Source organism: Macaca fascicularis, chromosome 5 (genome assembly GCF_037993035.2).
Source record: "Macaca fascicularis isolate 582-1 chromosome 5, T2T-MFA8v1.1".
In the NCBI taxonomy this organism is placed as follows: Eukaryota; Metazoa; Chordata; class Mammalia; order Primates; family Cercopithecidae; genus Macaca; species Macaca fascicularis.
The window spans coordinates 12635438-12651212 of NC_088379.1; the positions used below are offsets into that span (position 1 = coordinate 12635438).

Here is a 15775-nt window from a genome sequence, read left to right on the forward strand (position 1 = left end):
GATGGAACTGGAAAACATTAAGCTAAGTGAAATGAGCCAGGCACAAAAAGACAAATGTTGCATGTTCTCACTTATGTGAAATCTGAAGTAATCAAACTCAGAAGTAGGGAGTAGACTTGTGGTTGCAGAGGCTAGGGGTTGGGGGAAATGGGGAAATAGTCAAAGGGTACAAAATCTCAGGAGATATAAAGGTTTTTTTGAGAATTATTGCACAGTGTGGTTAAAACAGTTAATAATTACATATCATACATTTCAAAATTGGTAAAAGAGTAAATTTCAAATGTTCTCAACATAAAAAAGTTATAAGGACTTGAGATAATGAATATGCTAATTGGCTTGAATTAATTATTCCACATTGTATTCATTAATCATAACATCACTCTGTACTCCATAAATATAACCAATTATAAACTGCCACTTCACAATAAAAGTTAACATTTTTTAAATAAAATCATACAGAATGTAAAAAAAAGAGTGAGTGAATATCAGAAAAGGAAAAAATGAAGATAACATAGTATCAATTATTTTTCTTACTGTTAATTGGTATAAAATACAAGTGTTTAAAGTAATAATAATGTACTGGATGATTACAGCATATAGATAAGTGAGATGAATGACAGCCATGCCATAAGGGACAAAAAGGATGAACTGAGAATATTCTGAGGGACCTGCACTACACATGAAGCACTAAACTTAGTTTAAAATATATATTGCAAACTCTAGAATGATCACTAAAAAAAATTTTGAAGTATGATTGATATGCTAAAACAGGAGAGAAAATACTCAAATAAAACCAGAGAAAGTAAAAAAGAGGGGATAAACAAAGAAAACGTGCAAAGAATAGAAAAAGAACACGAAAGATGTTAACCCAGCTATCCCAATAACCACTTTGTATGTGAATTTAATACACAAGTTAAAAGACAGATTGTCAAAGGAGATGAGAAAAGAAGAGTCGACTATACATTGCCTACGGAAAATTGACCTTACATATAAAGACACAGACAGGTTAGCAGTAAAGGGATAGAAAAGCACCATGAAAACATTAACAAAAAGAAAGCTGGAGTAGCTATATAATTTGAGACAAAGCAGACTTCAGAATAAGGAAAATTATCAAGTTTAAAGACAAGACTGGCATAATGATAAGTCAGTCCTCCAAGAAGACATAACAGTCCTCTCTATATATGCACCTAATAACAAGGCATCAAAATATATGAGGCCAAAACTGATAAAACTGCAAGGAGTTCCAAATCTGCAGATCCCCCTAGAGTTGAAGACTTTTTTCATTAAGCAAACAGAAAATCAGTAAGGGTATAGTTGATCTGAACAACACTAACAATCAACTTCATCTAACGGACATTTATAGACTACTGTATTCATTAGAATATGCACTATTCCCTAGCTCTCATGGAACATTCACCAAGACAAACTACATTCTGGGCCATAAAATATACCTTAACATGTTTGTAAAAACAGAAATCAAAAAAACCATGTTCTCAAACTATAACTAGAAATCAGTAACAGTAAAAAAGCTTTAAAAACTCAAAGTATGTGAAGATTAAACAATATATTCTAAATAACACAAGCATCAAAGAAGTCTCAAAAATAATTTTAAAATAGTTTGAAGCAAAAACAAAATATATGCAACCTACCAAAACTTGTGGAATACAGAAAAAGCAGTGCTTAGGGAAAGTGTTTAGCATTGAATGCATATATTAGAAAAGCAGAAAAATCAATAATCTAAGCTTCCACTGTAGGAAACTAGAGGAAGAAGAGTAATTTCAGTCTAAAGCGAGCAGAAGAAAGTAATTAAAAATTAGGGAAGAAATAATTGAAATTAAAGAAGAAAACAACAGAGAAAAATCAACAAAGCCAAAAGCTGTGTTTTTAAAAAAAGATCAGTAAAACTGACAAACCCCTAGTCAGGCTAACCAAAAACAAAGGGAGGGAGAGAGAAGGCACATATTAACAACATTAATTAATAAGGGTCTTCACTACCTATTCCACAGACATTAAAAAAATAATATAAACAACTTTGTGACCACAAATTTGACAATATAAATATAATGGACCAAATCTTTAAAAGACACACATTATCAAAACTATTGACTCTCAGGGCCTCTACTCACCAGCCTCAAAGACAGACCTCTAAGTACTCACCTCTTCAGGAGCCTCAAATCCCTCAAATACCAGCACCCTCAAATCCCTAAGTCTCTGACCACATCAACAATCCAGAACTCTTCTGATCCCTTCCAGAAAACTATCGGAATCTTCTCAGCCACAAGAAAGTACAACTCCCTCAAAAATGGAATACATCTTGCAACCTACCTGGGAACTTCTGGATCTAATTTTCTTGGCAATCTTATGGTCATCTAAATCCATCGCCATGTCTCATGTCCCAGATAACTTTTGTTATCAACCACATATCTGACATTTATCCCTCTCCTATGTCTTCAACCCCATACCATCCTTTCCTTCCACTTCCCAATTTACCTTTCAGCTGCTGCTCTTCTTCCCAAATCTTCTACATGACCCTTTGGAAATCAGATTTCAAGTTTAATAAATCCCTCTTCAGCAACAGTTTCCTTCATTTTATGCCTTAACTGCCTTCCTCCAACTTCGATTCCAAGAAAATACTACCATCCATAGTATTTTGTAAACATCAAGATTTTTAGTAAATATTATATAATGTTAGTTTATATGGTAGTTTGTTTTCATCTATTGCACTCACCACCATATCTAATAAGCATGATGAGAGAGTAAATCAAATGGATACCATTTTCAAGGTAATAATTGACAGCATTTTTTTTTTTTTAAGAGATGGGGTCTTGCTCTGTTCCCCAGGCTGGAATGCAGTCATGGCTCACTGTAGCCTCGAACTCCTGGGCTCAAATAATCCTCCCATCTCAGCCTCTCTAGTAGCTAGGACTACAGGCGTATACTACAGTGCCCAGCTAATTTTTTAAATTTTTTGTAGAGAAAGGGTCTCACTATGTTGCTTAGGCTGGTCTCATGCTCCTGACTTCAAACAATTATCCTGCCTTGGCCCTCTAAAGCACTGGGATTATGACCCACTGACCTGGCCTTGATAGAAGTTTTGAAAGAACAAACACTGATGCCTACCAAGTAACAGTCTTGTAAAGCATTGCATAGATATAGTTCTTCAGTGTAACATGTGCTAAACACAGTACACACACTGTTACTGTTTAACATTCTCAAAAAATGAAAGGTTTCCCAGTCCCAAAATGCAGGTTATTTGTTTTCTCCCTTATATGCAAGACAAATAATCTGCTTTAGTTTTTTAGTTATATATAGAAATGAATTAAATCATACAGATTATATAATAGCCATTAACAACATATATCTTGCTTTATAAGTATAACCTGTAAGAAACACACAAAGTGCACAAACATGTTATAAGTTGGCAAATATCCAACTAAAAAACTTACAGCAAAAGAGAGCAGAAGGTCTTGCAGAGTCCAGTTTTAAGATGCACCCTCTCCCTAGCTGTCATGTAGGCACCAAATCCTTTTGTTGGTACTTAAAAAGCAGGCACATCTGTGTGGGGCCACTGGTACATAATAGTGGTTATGTTCTACCTCACAAGTGACTACACTTTCATTGAGTTTATGCTCAGTGGGTCAGTGTTTGCAAACCACTTAGATTCCAGGACAGAAAGAGCTACAAAAATGAAACATCCAGTCCTTCTCTGAGGTTTGTTATTAGCCTCTGTTAGCCACAGGTTACAGGGCACTAAACACTATGTACTGTGTGTTTGCTCTTAACCACTATGAAAAATCGCCTATAACATCTTTCTAAAGACTCCTAGAAATTTTTAAGTTAATTTAAAATCTGGGAATTTAACTGGGACATATTTCAATTCTTAGAACTAGTTCTTGTCAAAATACCTCACTAATTCTTTTTGGGGTGTCAATTCAATTTAGTTTTCACCAACACTTTCAACAGGCTACTGCTAACGTTTAAATGTTGCTGGGGGTAAGGGGAGTGAAGAGGGTAAAATAATCGGTTTTATTTGGGTCCAAGTTAACTCCCAGCCTACAAATAAGCTTCTATGCAGATGTTAAGAAATGCTTTAAAGAAACAGATTGATTAGTTTAATGACCCAGACATGTATAATTCTTTCTATATACAATACAGAAGTTACAGAAGTTAGAGAACCTAAAATAAACCCTAAATAACACATTAAACCAATATCCTGAAAAAGCTTGTCTCAACATTTCTGTGGAAGATTTCTGTCCTGTAGTATACCAAAATCTAAAGTACTCATGAGATAGGTAATATAAAGTATCTATAACTCCAGAAGCAATATAGATCTACTTTGAAGAATAATTATATTATTATATAAAATTATTGAGTTTATTAAAATGCTATCAGGATGTTTTTGAAATCACTGGTTTTGAAAAGTAACATTTTCTCCAATTTATAGTAGTAAATAATGAGTCACAGCCTCTCTAGCCTGGATATAGAATTTAAAAACAGTTTAACAAAATAGACCACTGGTCAATGACTTTATGTACTTAACAAAGCATTTACTTGGAATCTCTGGAAAGCAGAAAAAATTATTATATTATCATCCTTTTTTATTTTTCTTTATAAACTGAGTCTCGCTCTTTCACCCAGGCTGGAGTAGAATGGCATGATCATAGCTCACTCCAGTCCCCAAACTCCTGGGCTCACGTGATCCTCCCATATCAGTCTCTCAAGTAGCAAGGACTACAAGTGCCTGCCCCCATGCCCTATCATCTATTTTTAACAATTCATTTCATCATCTCAGAATTCCCAGTTTTGTCAGGCAATTTCATAGAAAGATTCATGAATTTCTCAGAAATACTGTACATGGTTGTTTAATAAAAACACAGTACATGAATATAAGTGTCACAGCAACCGTAAAGTATAAACAATAAAACGCACTACCAAAAGAGAAAAAAGTCAGTATGTACCTTCAAGATAGAAACCTTATACAACAAGTTCTAAGAAATATAACATTCACTTTCTCCCAAGAAATAAAGTACCTTAAAAAATAATGAAGACATTTTACTAAATTTATGGACTTTCAAAAAAGATGGAAATTCTTGAAATGTCTACCAATGTTCTCATTAATGTCTGCTGATTGTAGGCAGCTTTGTAATAACATAAAATATATACTGTCAAAAACTGACTTAAGGAAATGGTCACAAAATACTGTGAGTACACTAAATGATACTGATTATATAATTTATTTTTTATTTATTTTGTTTTTTAAAGATAGAGTGTCACTTGTCACCCAGACTGAAGTGCAGTAGTGTGATCACAGCTCACTGAAACCTCAAAATCCTGGGCTCAAGTGATCCTCCCACCTGTGCCTCTCAATTAGCTGGGATTACAGGCATGAGCCACTGCGTATAGCTGATTATACACTTAAGAATGGTTAACTTCATAATACACAAATTTCACATCAATATTAATTTTTATATAATAGTAATAAATTTTAAATAATTTAAATAAATTAGATAATAAATTTTTAAATGATTTGAAGATAGAATTGATAGAATTCAACACATGGGCATAATATTCCCCTAATTTTTAAGGAAAGAAAAATGTATTAATTGAATTATATATTATTATTTACCCTGAAATGCATAAAGTCCTCCTGTTCTCCACTAACTCTGGTTGCACCTATAAATCATAAAAGACTATTCCATTTGACACCAAGAGTCAAATTTCATTAGAAGTTAGATCGAATCTTCATTTTCTTAAAAATCCTATATGTGGCCTTATAGACAGATTTTATGGAACAAAGATAAGAGTGTTATTTTCCCATGTTATCAACCACATGAATGAAACAAGAACTGTGGCTTCCCACAAATCTCTGTCCAGCAAGTTTTATCTAGCTTAGTATCCACTTTAATCAGTTTAAAACAGAAAAATAAATAAATAAAACAAAAAAGCCATACACAAAATTCTGAGATGTACTTTTTAAGAGAAAAATGAACATGCATAAAATATCAAGTCACTTAACCACAGATGAAAATGCTATAAATGTGAACAGAAAAATTTTGCAGGAGACAAAGAACCATGTATAAAAGATAAGAGCATTAAGAGCCAAATCTCTGTATCAGCAATGCAAAAAATCAAAACTCTAGGGCCTTTATATGTGATTCAGAACCATATTAGCCTCTATAACCATACTGTCCTTCTCTGAATATTTTATAAAATAAATCAGAATCTATTTTTCATCCACAATCAAGGCAATGGTACTTGACATGAACCAAACTTTGTACAGCAGTGCTTAACCTACTATATCTCCACCCTATAGAATCATTTATTATGAGCAACATGGTTCCACATAACCAAGTTATATTTGTCCCACTTAAAATACCAAACTCTAATAAAGAACTAAAAATGTTTACTACTACCCCTATGTCTCCAGATGATGTAGAAGACACACACTAATTAAAAAAAGCAAAAATAAAGAAATAGCACATCAAGTATTACATACAGAGCTCAGTAAGCACAACGTACTTAATATTTGGCTATATACCATATTCTCTACTTCATCGGATGATTACTTTCAATAGTATTACTGCATTTCTAAAGTGTGTCATTTAATCAAAAGCAATCTGCCAAATATTAAAAAGACAATTCTTCAGTGAACATGCTCAGAGAGAAATGATTAACTTTTTAAAGTATATTACCACCCTGTATATTTTCTATTTGTATAATAACTTTATTTAAAATCTTATAAATTATACCAATATAAGCTCATGGAGAATATAAGCTCATGTGGCCAAATTTATGTAATTATTCAGGTCATTTTTCATTTTTCACTTTCATTTTTCTTGCTCTACATGGATTTTCTTCTGAAAATACAGCATTATCATAAATTATTGTATGTGTTTCACATATACACTGTCATATTTAGTTATCTGATAGAAAATATTGACATGTCTATTAAATCTGAAAAGCTATCAATATTCATTACACAAAAATATAGACATATAGATATGCTTTTAGTCCTTGTAACTTAAAATGAAGTTAAATTTTCATCCCTGTATTTTTCATTCAGTTTATTTGAAAGTAGTCACTATAACCAAACCAGCTAATAAATATCAAAATATCATTTATCACTGCATTTATCGAACTGCTAACAATAACACCTAGTAATATAAATACCATACGAAAGCTGTTAAAGAGTTTTCCTATTCCCTCACCCAAATCATTCCAAACATAATTTGGAGAGAATGAAACCAAAGGACTAGCACAAACATAAAATTATTCTCTCTACATATCAGATAAAAAGTTAGAAAGAAAGTATGTGTGTGTGTATGTGCATTTGGGTGTAGATTTGCATATGTGCTTGTAAATGCTATACTTTCAATACTGGAATAATCAGAATTCATATCATACCTGTGCTCCATAGATATATTTATCCAACATTTTGCCTCCTATTGTCTGCCCTCCTATATCCCAAATTTGAAGGGTAACATTCAAGTTTCCTAGAATATAAAAAATGAATATAAAAATATCAAAAAAATTAAGTAACAATACAACAGCTGACACAGTATCACAGAATACTAAGTCACAATAAGAAACTGAGCCCAATTTGCCTTTATGTACAGGCTCACATGATATTTGGAATTGTGAAAACAATGTCAAAAGAAATCATAGTGGAGAATCTAGTTTTATCCTTTTACTCCATTTCCATGGAACCATATTTACAACCACTTTCAAAACAAAACAAAGTAAGCTTTAATTTATAAACTTAAGCCTCAGAAAAACGTTTTTCTTAGAGAATAGAATGAAACACACGTCCATGGAGCAAGAAATGTACTTTAGAAATAAAAACTGAAGCTTTGAATACTCAACCATCCAATCATATATATGAATTTTGTTGTAGGTTCTAAACTCTATGGGTTCTAAAACTCATGGAATAATAGCAAACTATAAAAATGCACCCATAATTTCAGCTCAAATTAATGAATCTTTTTATAATGTGATTGTCAGCTACTCTAGGATATGGCAAACATAACCAAAAAATTATGTTTTCAAATTTAACCCATAAAATAGAAACACATTTGATAGCCCTATTCAGAACAAATGTAGGATACATACCATGTATATCACTAAATATTACAATGTATTCAAACTTGTTCAAAGCATTTCCATTTAAACAAACTATGTATACTTCCAAGCCTTCATAAAATAGTGTAACTAATCATCTTCCCCTATGAGCATTATAAAAGCATTCTAAAAGGGAATCTTTAAAATCCTTTCATGCATTTTGTAAAATATTTGGTTGATACAAAAATTTATGAGATAAGCTGTTCTCTCTTCTCAATGCAACTGATGAGTATGCTTACAAAAGCCAAACTATGCTATTTAGTTGAACGTTTTAAACTATATCCCTCATAAGATTATGGAGTTTTCTCCAGAGTCTCAATTAGCACTTTCTGAATGATTTGCAAATCAAAAGAAAATAAAATAAAAGGTTAGAAACTGAAAAATGATCTCATTTCAAAAAAAGATTATAAAGATATAAATTTATACGCCAACATAAAACACTAAAATCTGAGACAGTTAGTCATACCATTTAACTATGCAACTGAAAAGAAAAAGACATTTGATTAACCAGCACAGTTTTCTAAATTTTGGTGAGTTTGTATCACAATCTTTCCATTATTTAAACATAGGTTGTTCCATCTGCCACCGTGCAGAGGATTTCCACGAGGAACTTCCATTAGCATTAATGAGCGCTAATGTTTTATCACCACCATTATTCCTACAGACACATACTTTCTACACTTACACTAATAACCAAAATGTTCTTAAAGCCCTATGAATACAAAAACCAAAACGTCACAGACTAAGATGTGTCCAAAAACTTATACAAATCGAATTTCTTAAAAATCTAAATTTTTTGAGATTCAAGGCTGAAATAATTCTTCTATAATGCTGTCTCAAATTAAGCAGATAAGAAAGGGCTAGCCATCACTAAGAAGTATATATAATAGTTTCAGAAACCCCTAAGCAGGCAGTAGGCTATTCATTTTACTTGCACAACTCTTTAGAGTTATTTGATTACTTCAAAAGACAGTGCTTAACAATACTAACTTTTACAGAGGAAGATTTTAGGCAATACTAAATAAGCACTAAAAGGTGTTTAATCCCATTTTTTCAGAGTCAATAGTCCTTATTGCTTAACCTCACAACAAAAAATATAAAGCTTTCTTCTTTAAGTTCTGATATTCAGATCCTATCTGAATGAGGTGTTGTGAACACTTTGACTACAATTTCAGGAACATGATCTTCATTACATGTTTTCAAATTCTGACTACAATCATATCAAGACCCTAAATCATCTATCTATCCAATTGTCTCCCATATTCATGTGTTGAGGATACTTTTTAAATGCATGCCTTTCCAAATAAACTCTGTTGTCAGTGTTTGCCTGTTTTTTTAAACATATAAATTATAGTGACTCAGAAATAAAAATAGCTACGAATTACTGATAGTCCACTAATATAGAATGCTAACAAAAAATTACTATCTTTACAGTTTCAACAAATGATATTAACTTCATATTACTTCTTATATCTAGAAATATATTTTTAACTCCACATTTTAATTTTAGGATTATTAACACATAAAACTAAAAATAAAATGTAGATTCCTTATTTGAGGAGCAAAATCGCATGAGGATATGATTCAAATCAATATTCATTTTTGTTTTTGCAGGCATAAACATATGAATTCTCCTAGTATATTTTCAAGATGACACACCTATAAAGCTATATAAGAATATTCAAATAATATTATAATTTTGTTTAAATCAAGAATCTATCTAATACAAATTTCTAACCAATACAGAACATTAAGGAAATTGTCAGAAATCTAATCCCAAACCCAGAATGCTACAAAATTCCTGCTCCTCTGTAAGAAATGACATGTAACTAGAAGAAAAAATAAAATAAATGAGGTGACAAAACACAGGTAAGTTGCTTTTGGTATGAATTAAAGCCACCAAGAGGATTCAACAGTGACCTTGTAAAAGTACACTTGGTTCCTTGGTTAACCTTACTTAAAGTGCTGCATAGTCAAGATGGAACTAAAAACACAAGTCTGCCCACTTCTTGTACTAAAGACTTAGAAATCTTTTTCACAGTAGAACGCTGTTTACTGGACTGTACCCACAAGCTTCCTGAAAGTATTTTGACTAAGACTCTTAAGAAGCTCTATCAGCAGAATCTCTGACTAACAGATACACTATTTTAAGCAGTAAAATCTGCACAGTGGTTGCATCCAGACTATACAGCATACCGGATCATGAAATATACTAAAATGGATGAGTATTTGCAAAGTAATGATCTTGAAAACTTGCATGAAGAGAATGTAAATAGATGGACAGGAGGTTTACACCCCTAACAATCTAACTGGTCAGAGGACTTACTAGACTACTAACAAATATTAGATTCACTGACTATGCTATAAATTCAATAAAGCTACCTGTAATGTTTTATTCAGCTAATGATATATTAATGATCATACATTTGACAGTTATAATGAATTTAAAGTATTTAAAGAATAATTATAAACCTTGTAATTTATTCACCTCATTTCTTAATATACTTATTAATTATATAAAAACAAAATACATTAAAATATTTTTTTCTTACTGAAATTTCTACCATAAGTTTGAGTCTGTTAAGTAGCATAAAACCAACTGCCTTAAAAAAAAATAGAACTTTTCTTCTGGAACTTTACCATCAAAATAAAAACTTAACTAGGAAAATTAAAATATACATTCATTAAGAGTATACATGCCCTAATTTCATTTTTTAACCTAAGTACTGTGTAAGTCTAAAATATTATACTATTAATCTAGATTTCAAGAATATCAAATATTTTTTACAAAGTAATCAAAATTTTTAAATTGGTAGTGCTGTGCTACAGGTCAGAAATCATCACATATATCGCCTGTATGAAACGTCTAAAAACCAGTCTTTGTTTTTAATATTTGAGTAGGTACTTGTTTCTTTATTTAAGCTTTTCAACTAAAAAATGAGAAATATTAAAAGTAATGAGACAAAAAGTTGGTGTGGTGGTTTTTCAAATTAAGCATCAAAACAAAATAGCTAATAGCAAAATATTATATTGAGACTCTCTGCGTACAACTGGCATCTGTGAAAAAAACTGCTGCAAAAATAAGCTTCCAGCCTCTTTATTATGTGATTTGTGTATGTATTCGGCTAGTGACTGCTATTAAGAATTCTGAATGCAGCATAGATTATCGGTAAGACGAAGAATAATAAAATTAAAATGATGTTTTCAGTTTTGGATACATTAAAAGAAAATACAAATGAAACAAAGTACGCATATGTTTCTCCTTAAACCTCTTGCTGAACAATAACCCAGTAATGGAAAAATTGAAATTATTTTTTTTCTCATGGGATATCTCCTAATCTATTTTTCACTGGTAGCCAAATACAAACCATCACAAAATATAACAAAGTATATTACTAAGGAGATAAGAAGAATACCTCCATTACCAAGAGTTTTCATTAGCTACTCTAAAACTTTCATGGGGAGTTGTCTGATAGATGGGGTGTCTGAGAGGTTAACATATTTCAATAATAATTGGAATGTATTAAACCCCTTCCCACTATATCACTCACATTTCAGTACATGAATCTGACATTACACTTGCAACTGTTTTCTCCAAATGTGCTTCCTCACAGAGGAGAGGGACGGATGGTTTATAAAGTCAATCAAGATAAACTGCTTTTAATAAAATACTTTAAACATATAATTTAACCATTGAAATTGAAAGGACAGCATTTTAAAGCCCCAATTGTTCAGAAACTAACTTAAAACATAAACCACTCTTTCTTTGTTATTATTTCCCCGTATTTCCCACAAAATGTGCTGCAACTGGCATCTAAATAGTTTCTTTGCATGGTGAAGTGAAACATCTTGAATGCTCAAACTGTATTTTTATGAGTGCCTAGGGACCCTAAATTTTAGTGGTCTATTAAATGCCAGCAATTTCATGCTGCCTTGCATAAAACAGCATTCACATATTAGAGCACAGAAGTTCCATAGCTACATTATACTTCTGTTCCAACTTTAAACAAAAAAACTAAAGTAGAGGCAAATCAAAATAATATTTTAAAAAATAATCCTTCCCAATCTTTTCACATTTTGTTAATACAATATCTGTTGACAAATGTATAGCACTTAATTTTTTAAAAGCTTTTCAGAATTTTATAAGCAACCATTGTTTATCCTCAAAAAATGTATAGTAGCCAAAAACAGGGAAGGAGTGGGAGAGTATATAAACTTTTTCTCACACCCGTGGACAATATGCCTTCATGATAGATTGTGATGAAAGTTAACCTCCCTAAGATAAATATACTGATTCTATACATCTTCATGTAGAAGCAGCCCCAAAATTTTACACATTTCTTTCTTATGGCATTTATTGTAAGATTTTTTTATAATCTTCTACGTTAAGACTTTTTAGTCTCTTACCTGGCAATGTTATCCTTCTCAAAAAGAAATCCAGTCCTATAGTTTGTTTGTACCGTTTCCCAAAAGTTTCTTGAGCAAAACACGTAGCTAAGGAGGTCTAAAAAATTGACGCACAGAATGTCAAAATTAATTCATTAAAGAAATGTAATCGTAAGACCACTACTAAATCTTATTAAGCAATCTTAACATGTATACTCCAATTAATCCAACAAGCAACTTTAAGTAGTTCTAATCAGTTACAAGGCCGGGAGAGACTTAACACCACCAGGTAAATTTCATTTGCCAGCAGCTATCGGTAGGGACAATAAACTAATGGGTTAGATCTCTTTAAATCCCCTGCTTGTCAAGATCCTTTTCCTTGCTGAAAATCAGAATTTGAGAGTTATCAACAGAAAAAAAAAATAATAATAATAATAATAAAGATCTGAATTATTTTAAAACATAATTAAAGATCTTATCTAACTTAGATCAGTTTCTGAGGCTAAATATTCTAAGGGTAGCTGAGCCCTCAGCTAATAATAAGAAGCATTAATTAAGGAGGGAGAAACCTGCTTACAGAATTTTTCTTTTCCCCACAGGAAAAGTATCATGTGTAATTTTTCTTTATTTTTAAAGATGTTAATTGAAAATGACCCTAAAGAATGACTGTGACAATATGTATCTTTTAAATAAGGAAGTTGGTATTTTGAAAATTAATACAAAGCAGACAAAATGAATATTTTCCATCCAAGAATCATAATGCCAAGAAGTCACAAGCTATTATAACCAGAACAGATATACATTTTTTTAAATAGAAACTCAAAGTTTTAGTCAAAAACTCTGGAGTTTTCTTTTTAAAGTGTCATTTCTTATCAAGGCAAAAGAAGAATTTTCTAGTAACAAATAAATAACAATAACTTAACAAATTCTTAAACATTTTAAATGCACTATTTTTATTTATAAACTTCCTCCAAAAAAGAGAAAGGCAACTTCACTTAGCTTTTATGCTCTTCAAGACAGACTCTCTATGTTAAGAGAAAATAGCTGTTTTCTATTTTAAAAGTTAAAATTACATGTCAACTCTTAAAATAATGAAAACTAAGATAAAATTTCTAAGACAGCTGATTACAGTTCATTATGACATAAGTAGTACAACAGTGCAAAAGAAAATTTGGCCAAACTTCAATTCCTTTTAGCAAGTTCATCTAAATTTCCTTTTACACAGAACAATATTTTTCACACAAATGGCAATTTGAACACCGTAATTCCAAATATTTTTGTGTTTAAACACCCAGCATTTGTAATAAATTTCTAAGATAATTGGCCAAGTATTTGTTGAGCACTACCATGTGAAGGATATTCTGCTAGACATCTAGCAACAAACACAGTTGTTGTATTTTTGACACATGTAACAATATCAAAACTGAGAGATCAGAATTGAAAAGATAGGTATCTTTTTACAGACTTTTGTTTCTCATTTACACTATATTATTCTACTGACCTTATCTAACTTACACCACAAAATCATCTTTGATGAGGTTCAGAATTCTAGAAAAAAATAACTATCACTACTTATATTATTACAGGTAATTCAAAATATTTAATAGACTGATAGTTAAAGGTCAAAGAGAAACGGAAGGCATGTGTAACATCCACATAATATCATTTGAGATAATTTTTCATTTTAAAGAACCGCAGAGTTCAATATTTTCATATTAAGGAGTATTCAGAAAACTTCTAAGGAAGTTTCTTTTCCTGAAAAAGTGACTTCTAGATTTTGAAAGCCCTGCTTTCACACTTTTGAGGCAAATATAAAGTTGGGATTTTCAACTGGAATCGAGTATAAACTGTCAAAAATACAGGTTACTGGGAACATACAGAGTATTAAAGCAAGTTCTTACTATATCATCTCCTAATATCTTGAGATAAAAATTGAACAGAGAATCAACTGAACCAGTGTTGGTCACTTTCTCTTCAATTATATAGACTGCATGCAATCTTACACATTCAATAATTTCTCAAGTCACTCTATAAATATCCTTCTTAATTACAGGTATTAAGTGAACAACTAGCTTCCATATCAGAAATATTTTTATCTGAATCTTTATATTTTTTGATTTGGAAAATTTCTACTAACATTTTTGATTTGGTAAATTTCTACGAACATTTTTTAACCATACTACATTTACAAACACTGGAAAGACAGAAAAAATGAATATTTTGCCTCAAAAAGCTCTTAAGAGATTATGTAATAAAAGAAAAAATATGAATCAGAAAAGGAAAGAAATAGAAACACGTGATACTGGAGGGAGGAGCTAAATTTCTCTTGGAGAAACTGTTAAGTCATCATCTCAATGCTCTACTGCATCTGTCAGTGTGTTGAAAAATGCTCAGAGTTAGATTGAGCAGGAAAAACAAATGCTAGGAAAAAAGAGCCAAGAGTTAAATCAGGATACAAATAAGAATGAAAGAGAGGCTGAGTTCACAAAGAAAACAACAATAAAGGAAAAAGAATGGGAATGTTGGTGGCTGCCAAGTATTTGAGAACTTAATAGGGTATGGAGAAAAAAATTCTTGATTTAAGAATAATGAAAGAAGGTTAGGTGTCAGATGTCTGCGTCCGGAAGTTCCTATTAGAAAAAACTGTTACAGTTTTAAAATAAGTTATTTAGGCAAGATGATGAAGATTAAGTCAGAGCACCATAAAAAATATTACTGTTATCCTTTGAAGCAGAATGATAATACTAACTCTAAAACATGGAAGTGAAAAAAATTATGCTGTCCTATACCAGAAAAAATTTTAAACAGAAATAAATACTGTAATTATTCACACTAAATTAGCAACAAAGGGAAAACGTGTATGATAGGTTAAATAAAAAACTCAGACCCAAAATTATGAACAAATTTCACTGAGTAATATATGTACAATAAATACTGTTAGAAAAATGAACAAAAGTTTAAAGAATTATGATAGCATATAGGATAACCAGCAATTTTTGTGTCTTTTTACAAATGTATTATGTTATGCGTTGTCATTATCATTTTAAAAGGGAAATAAGAACAGTTATGAATTGAATACAGTAAAATTTAAGAGCCAAAACTGTAGACGGCCTTCAAAAGAAAATCTAAATGATAAGGAAACTATAAAAATCTAACAAACTTTTTATTGAATAAAGGTGTTAGAAACAATGATGATTTATTTATAGCAATTCATTCATTCGAAAAGTTTACTGAGTATACAAAAATTAATATACTTTATAAAGAAAAGTTA

At 31.2% G+C, this 15775-nt stretch overlaps 1 protein-coding gene across 3 annotated transcripts in view; it reads right to left on the reverse strand.

The window, feature by feature from the left end:
• The window catches only part of RAB28 (RAB28, member RAS oncogene family), a 119748-nt gene that overhangs the window by 102345 nt on the left and 1628 nt on the right, over positions 1-15775 (reverse strand). For all 3 annotated transcript variants that reach the window (XM_005554490.4, XM_065544788.1, XM_074040928.1), the window contains exons 2-3: positions 12526-12622; positions 7405-7493 (exon numbers count right to left, since the gene is read on the reverse strand). In XM_005554490.4, the coding sequence (XP_005554547.3) occupies positions 7405-7493; positions 12526-12622 (186 nt within the window). The remainder of the gene's footprint in view (positions 1-7404; positions 7494-12525; positions 12623-15775) is intronic.